At 35.1% G+C, this 8,548-nt stretch overlaps 1 protein-coding gene across 1 annotated transcript in view; it reads right to left on the bottom strand.

Moving 5' to 3' along the window:
* Positions 1 to 635: 635 nt before the first annotated feature.
* The window catches only part of izumo1 (izumo sperm-oocyte fusion 1), an 18,216-nt gene continuing 10,303 nt past the window's right edge, over positions 636 to 8,548 (bottom strand). The window contains exons 2-6 of the mRNA XM_030130460.1: positions 7,595 to 7,684; positions 7,205 to 7,332; positions 6,903 to 7,053; positions 4,799 to 4,952; positions 636 to 1,058 (exon numbers count right to left, since the gene is read on the bottom strand). Of these exons, the coding sequence (XP_029986320.1) occupies positions 977 to 1,058; positions 4,799 to 4,952; positions 6,903 to 7,053; positions 7,205 to 7,332; positions 7,595 to 7,684 (605 nt within the window). The 3' untranslated portion in view covers positions 636 to 976. The remainder of the gene's footprint in view (positions 1,059 to 4,798; positions 4,953 to 6,902; positions 7,054 to 7,204; positions 7,333 to 7,594; positions 7,685 to 8,548) is intronic.

Here is an 8,548-nt window from a genome sequence, read left to right as displayed (position 1 = left end):
TTATCGGCACCCCCACTTACAGTAAAGGATGAGAATACTTGTTCTTCCACCGCCGAAGCTGAGGCGCTTCTGTGACACTGTTGTTTACGATGATAAGGATGATGAGTTCAGGTTCCAAAACAGGAAATATGACATCAGCGTTGGGCGAGGTGCTGACAGTGTACACAGCAAAAGAACAAACAGGAGAAGAAATATGACACATGTCAGAGCTGATGACAATGAGGGACAGTGTGGGATTGTGGGTAAACAGAGTAGACTATTTTTGAACCAGAAGCCGCTCATGTCATCAGATCAGCGGTGTAAACCTGAGGGAGAAAATGCAAAGGCTGACAAAAGCACTGGCTTCAGTCGAACTGTCGGACTGAACGCACAGAAAGAACCATTCAGATAAAAGTCAGATCAACACGTCTGCTGCCAACGTCACCCCTGCGCTCTCCGTCGTCGCCCTCCTCTTCCTCCCTCTTGGGGGATTATCCAGGATTAATTGGATGGCTGGGGTTATTAATCTCCGAAAAACACTATAATCCAGGAGATTTAGCCCATCCCCCGATTCCTGTCATAAACAGCCACGTGACGCCACCATTCAGACAGAACGTGTCCTGCTGGGACCGCGCTGATCACCCATGTGTTCTGCTCATGACTTCATGTTCTAGAAAGTTGAGTTGTTTCTGGGGGATTTGACTGTAAACACATGTCACACACTCTGTTCCTCTTCTTATTTCACATACGTTTTTATGACTGAGATCTTAGGTGCTGATTCATGAGGAGTTTTTTCCTCAGTGAACACATAGGAACTAACTGAACCCTGTTTGATGCTTCTGCTAACATACATTTACATTCAACCTACTCTCACTTCCACGTCATTTTGTACTCATGACTTCTCACTTCATACAGGGAAATGTATTTAACACCTGAGTGAAAGGTCTGCTGTGAAATGAGTAAAGTCCGTCTGTATTTGCAGTATACTTTATTTTCATCATATCACATGGTTCATTGGCTTTCCCTCCGTCGTTCTGCTCCTCAGGTCCTTCTTGACTCTCTGTTGATGAATCCTTTTTCTATAAAGAGTGATGATAAACATTTAGGTCAAACCTAAACCATAAACTGAGGTTTTTGTGAATTTTATTCCAAATTCATGCTTATTCTGTAAAGAGGATGCTACTTTCAGTGGGAACAGCTTAAATGTATACTTTTTAAACATTTTGTACTTTAAAAAATCTAAAATCTATCTAAAAAAAAAATCTAAAAATCTCAGTGTATTGTCCAGACACATACAGCAGTTTTAACCAAGCAGCCCCTTGTTGAGCTGTGGTCGAATACTATTATACTACTATTATTACTACCATTATAATACTATTATTACTACTATTACACTACTATTATACTACTATTATTACTATCATTATAATACTATTATTACTACTATTATACTACTATTATTACTACTATTATAATACTATTATTACTACTATTACACTACTATTATACTACTATTATTACTACCATTATAATACTATTATTACTACTATTATACTACTATTATTACTACTATTATAATACTATTATTACTACTATTATACTACTATTATTACTACCATTATAATACTATTATTACTACTATTACACTACTATTATACTACTATTATTACTACCATTATAATACTATTATTACTACTATTATACTACTATTATTACTACTATTATAATACTATTATTACTACTATTATACTACTATTATTACTACCATTATAATACTATTATTACTACTATTACACTACTATTATACTACTATTATTACTACCATTATAATACTATTATTACTACTATTATACTACTATTATTACTACTATTATAATACTATTATTACTACTATTATACTACTATTATTACTACCATTATAATACTATTATTACTACTATTACACTACTATTATACTACTATTATTACTACCATTATAATACTATTATTACTACTATTATACTACTATTATTACTACTATTATAATACTATTATTACTACTATTATACTACTATTATTACTACTATTATAATACTATTATTACTACTATTCTACTACTATTATTACTACTATTCTAATACTATTATTACAACTATTATTACTACTATTATACTACTATTATTACTACTATTATAATACTATTATAACTACTATATACTACTATTACTACTATTATACTACTATTATTATTACTATTATTACTACTATTATAATACTATTATTACTACCATTATACTACTATTATTACTACAATTATAATACTATTATTACTACTATTATAATACTATTATTACTACTATTATAACTACTATTATACTACTATTATAATACTATTATTACTACTATTATACTACTATTATTACTACTATTATAATACTATTATTACTACTATTATAATACTGTTATTACTACTACTACTACTAATAATAATAAACTTTATTTGTATAGCACCTTTCATACAGAAATTGTAGCCCAAAGTGCTTCACATTGATTGAAAAAAATACAATATTAAACTACTACTACTATTATTACTACTATTATACTACTATTATTACTACTATTATAATACTATTATTACTACTATTATTACTACATTATACTACTATTATTACTACTGTTATAATACTATTATACTACTATTATAATACTATTATTACTACTATTATTGCTACTATTATAATACTATTATTACTACTATTATAATACTATTATTACTACTATTATACTACTATTATTACTACTATTATAATACTATTATTACTACTATTATAATTCTATTATTACTAATATTATACTACTATTATTACTACTATTATAATACTATTATTACTACTATTATAATTCTATTATTACTACTATTATACTACTATTATTACTACTATTATTACTACTATTATAATACTATTATTACTACTATTATTACTACTATTATACTACTATTATAATACTATTACTACTACTATTATACTACTATTATTACTACTATTATAATACTATTATTACTACTATTATAATACTATTATAATACTATTATTACAACTATTATACTACTATTATTACTACTATTATAATATTATTATACTACTATTATTACTACTATTATAATACTATTATTACTACTATTATAATACTATTATACTACTATTATTACTACTATTATACTACTATTATTACTACTATTATAATATTATTATAATACTATTATTACTACTATTATAATTCTAGAGCGAACAGTGAGTCACTGGCTGAAAATGGTGATGAAAACAGCAAAGTTCTACTTACGCTGATTTTCACCAAAAAAGTTTCATCTTCACTTGTTCTTTCCTTTTTATAGAAGGAGATATTGCACCTCATAAGAAACAGAATTATATTTGTCATAAATTCTGACACAGTCAGTGTTTAACCCACATGACTGATCAGATGACTGATTCCCACTGTCTTTCCAAATATTCTCATAAAGCCACATGACACTACACAGCCTAGTTCATTCACTCTAAACACATGGAAATACAACTCCATCTCCCTTTAACATACTAATGAAATACATCCTTTAAAACACAGGTGTCAAACATGTGGCCCGAGGGCCAAAACCGGCCTGACGAACGGTCCAGTCCGGCCCCTGGGATGAATTTGTGAAATGCAAAAATTACACTGAAGATATTAACAATCAAGGATATTCAAATGATTTTAGGTCAGTTCAATCGAAAGTGGGTCTGACCAGTAAAACACTACCATAATAACCGATAAATAATGAAAACTGCAAATTTTTCCCTTCGTTTTACTGTAAAAAAAAAAAAAATGAACAGTTAAATTCTACAAAAATGTTGACATTTACAGACTAGCCTTTTACAAAAAAAGTAAATAACCTGAACAAACATGAACAACCTGAAATGTCTTAATAGAAGTATGTGGAGTTTTAATCATATTCTGCCTGTTACTAAATGTTTTGTGTGTTTGTAGATCCATTGTGATCTGTCAGTTGTAATGCACATGCATAAATGATCAACTATGGTGCAATACTGTAAAAATCGCACTTACTTTTCTTTAAAATTTTCAGGGTGTTTATATTCGTTCATGTTATGTTCAAGTACAGTTGTAGATGTAAACTTCTTTTTTTTTTTTTTTTTACAGAATTTGACTTTTTTCACTCAAAAACACAGAGAAAACTTTGGCGTTGACATTATTCCTCAGTTCTTCTCCTATTCTTTCTATTATTGGACTGGTCCGGCCCACTTTAGATCAGATTAGGCTGAATATGGAACTGAACGAACATGAGTTTGACAGCCCTGCTTTAAAACTTTCCAGATTGTATTAATATATGGTTAAAAACTGAGCCAAGCCAGATATATTGCTCTCTTCAAAACTACCAGTCATCATTTTAACCACTTACAAAACCCAGCAGTTGCTGGTCAGCTGCTGCCTCCATCAGGTATTCTGTTTGTATCTGAACAATGTGTGAACCAACTCCCAGTTAAAACTGTCAAGGAAGTCTGACAGAAAGAGTTTTGTGACGGGTAGTGGACATGAACAACACTGTATATAAATATATATAGAAGTATAGGAATGTAAATACTGTCCTTTTGTTAATGGTTAGGACTCATGTTTCAGTCTTAATCTCACAAATTCTACCTTTAATGCTGTAACTAGTTCTTCTATTAAGGAATGTATCGCAGGATCGTATGACCTCTGACCCCTGCGGCCTTTTGCATCATATCGTCCGTCATGCTGTCTCACTGCTGAGTATAACCTCGTTCACCTCCGCCCACTGTCTGTCGCTCACCCCAGAAAAGCGGCGAGGCCGACGCTCGCTGCCAGACTCAGAGCTGTAACCACGGCGATGACTGGCACCAGCAGGTCCTGAGCAGGTTCAAGTGGTGAGGGGAGAGAGGGGAGGGTGAGCAACGGCGGCTGAGTTTGGGTGGAGACAGAGGTGACTGTGAACAGAGGATAAACATGTGCAGTTTAGGTGGACACTTCCTGTCGGTGTAATCAAAGGCATGTTTTCACCACATGTGACCAACATCCACACAGACGCACCGGGAAGTCGGAATGTGGGCTTTCCCCATCATACGTATTGGGAACGGCTTACATGTTGCTACTTGCTATTGCCGCTCAGATCTTCCCCTGCACATACCAGTACTCCCATGGGCTCCAAACAGGGTCTAGACCACAGGTGTCAAACATGTGGTCCGGGGCCCAAATCCGGCCCGCCAAAGGGTCCAACCCCACCCATGGGATGAATTAGTGAAATGCAAAAATTACACTGAAGATATGAACAACCAATGGTGTCAAAATCATTTTAATTCAGGTTCCACATACAGAACAATTACATCTCAATTGGGTCAGACCAGTAAAATAGTATCATAATAACCTATAAATAATGATAACTACAGATTTTATATTTGTTTTAGTGTAAAAAAGTAAAATTACACGAAATGTGTACATTCACAAACTATCCTTTTACAAAAAAAGGTGAGTAACCTTAACAAATAGGAACAACCTGAAACATCTTAAGAGAAGTAAATGCGATTGTACCAATATTCTGCCTGGTACTAAGTCTTTTGTGCATTTGTAATTGTAATATAAGTTATAATGCACATGTGTGAATGATAAACTGATAAAATGAGGCAGAATATTGTTAAAAATGCATTTGTTTTTCTTAAGACATTTCAAGTTGTTAATGTTTTTCAGATTTTTATGGAAACGTTGTAGATGTAAACATTATAATGTAATGTTACTTTTTTCACTGTATTATTGTACTGGAATGATCTGTTTCAGATCATACTGGGGTGAATGTGGAACTGAACGAACATGAGTTTGACCCCCCTGGTCTGTACCAACCGTAGCTCATACAACCCCCTTCCAATCACCTGAATTAACCCTTCAAAGTTCACCAAGCAAACAACATGTGCACATTTCGAGGTAAACTAACACACCCTGCAGGTAGTTAACAGACTCAAAGCACAAACACAAGCACATCAACGGGATAATGAGAAGCCTGACAAAGTCCCTGGGCTTCAGTCTACTTTTACAGCATGGTGGGACGGGAGTTCCTGAGAAAACCAATTCCACTTTCACTCTCATCAGGCGCATTGTGCGTCTTGAATATCAAAGGTTGAACGGTAAAAGCAGCCGTACAAAAAGAAGCCAATATTATTAAATTCATCCAAGGTGCCTCGGATTAAGCACAAAACAGACAAAAAGCTAGATTTCTTTAGAATAGAATAAAAGCCTAGGCACTGGAAGACCATAACGGAGCTGAAAACTGTCAAATGGCAGTCTGAGTTTGAGCTTTTGTTTTTTGCAGTGAAAACAGTTATTTAAGATTAATCTGGTATTATTAAAGCAAGAAGTTGTGCAAGTGGCCTCAGTCTAAAATTAGGAAAACACTGTTTTTCCTCTGCTGGGATACTTTTGTATTATCGTTGAGCTTACTTTGGTAGTGAAAAGTGTGCTTATGTAACAAGATTATTAATGAAAAAATGAAGACTTTTGGCAGTGTAGGGTTAGTTAGTTTATAGACAACAGACTAATAAATAAGTTTGGATGATCACACCTACAGTCACCTGTTTGTTGCAGTTAAATACGTAGTTGAAGATTTAATGATGAATTGTTTTGACTTAGATTAGATCCAGACTGATTTCTTCACATATTACTTCATTACCTTGTATGTTCAGTGCAGCACTTTTCCAGTCTTAACTACTTCTCATCTGTCTTTTCCAGGGGTACTCTCTCAGCTTTGGAAAATCCACTATTCATTAACCTTTACAGCATCTATTACAAATGGCTGCAGCAACAGGTGAATCCTGTAACCTTGATGTGATGTGAGCTTTTACACTCCTTTTTTCTGACCAGTTTTCCTTGACTGCACGTGAAGATGCTACCTGTTAGCAGGAAAGTGACTTTGTAAAAGACGGTTGTATTTCGGTTCTGCAGTGAACAGCGGTACGTCCCCTGTTCGTCCGTGTGCAGCTGATTTAAGACCACAGATGAGTCCTGAGTCACCACCAAGGCTTTGAAGGCACTGTCATCCAGCTGCACACACACAGGAAGAAGTGATAGTGTGAGATAGTGTGAGTGAGTGGAAAAGCTCTGAATAGAATAAGGAAGTATTGCAAAAACAATTGCTTGTTCCAACTTCTTCTTTTTTTTTTTTGGGATATTGAAACAGTCAGGGTGGGCAGACCTGGTTGGATGGTGGCAGACCAGGGGCCCAGGAGTAGTGGTACTCGGGGTTTCCCAACAGAAGACGATGCCACGGGAGGAAACAGTCCAGTACCACCTGGCCTCCCTCCTCCGCCTGCACTGGATGAACTGGATGGGGAAGAAAGCGTGAGTGGTGGGGGAGAAGCAGAGCTGCTTCATTCACTTCCATCAGGATTACTTCAATCTTTTTATTAGCGCTGCACATGGACAGGCAGCAGCAACGCCTCTGACCACAACACATTTATTCACTGGTGACAGCACGTGTGCATGTAGAACAGTACGTCCCAAACGCACAAGGACCACTCCCACTCATTTACATTCCCACCCACTCACTTAAACACACACTAAACAGTCCCACATATATATTTACCGCCACAGTCTGGCTGACCACCGGGAGCCGAGCAAATGTATGTCCTGTAGCGGCAAGAGACGCAATCCATGACCCTTCGATACAGGAGCCCTGAAAACCACAAATACACACATTTGTGTTGACTGATAGTGTGGACGGAACAAGGTTCTCACCGTTTGGGATTTTTCATTCGAATTTAGTTTGATTTAGTTTGGACTTTTTTTTTTCTAATTCAGTTCATTTTAATTTGTTTTTAGAGCAGGTTTGATAGTTTTTATTAGTTTTAATTTTTCTTCTAAATGCTTAGTTTTAGTTTAGTTGTAGTTTAGTTTTAGTTTAGTTGTAGTTTAGTTTTAGTTTAGTTGTAGTTTAGTTTTAGTTTAGTTGTAGTTTAGTTTTAGTTTAGTTGTAGTTTAGTTTTAGTTTAGTTGTAGTTTAGTTTTAGTTTAGCTGTAGTTCAGTCGTCTCTTTTCTCTTCTTCTCTGTGGTCGTATTCAAATAAATCCCAGACAGGACTCTGCTGCTTTCTCCCAACTTTAGTCTCCATGTTTCCAGGTAGAGTGGGGACCAGAAGACGACTGGAAACCACAAGTGAACACAAGTGACGGAGCAAAAAGTGTCGTATGGAGACATCGGCTAGAGCGAAATACAGTCTACTCTCGTTATACCGCCAACTTCCGTTCACGGCCAAATTGGCGGTATAGCGAAAATGGCGTTACAACGGGTTGCGTCCATAATGTGCATGTCTTTACTATATGATGTCTATGCTGCCTCCGTTAACCCGTTCTAATTGCGTTTCTAAATAAATCTGGATTCTGTTATGTTGTAAGGGATCATTTAAAGTGGGGAAACATTTTAAGCATTATTATACCGTGTCGGGAAATGACACCCCATCATCTTGAGGCTTTGGCTTAATCCCACGTCCTCTTCCCGACATCCTGACCTACTGAGTGTTCTGCGATAAATGAACGGTGG

Source organism: Sphaeramia orbicularis, unplaced genomic scaffold (genome assembly GCF_902148855.1).
Source record: "Sphaeramia orbicularis unplaced genomic scaffold, fSphaOr1.1, whole genome shotgun sequence".
NCBI classification, from domain to species: domain Eukaryota; kingdom Metazoa; phylum Chordata; class Actinopteri; order Kurtiformes; family Apogonidae; genus Sphaeramia; species Sphaeramia orbicularis.
Note: the sequence above shows the minus strand (reverse complement) of the source record. Positions and strands in the feature narration are given on the sequence as shown.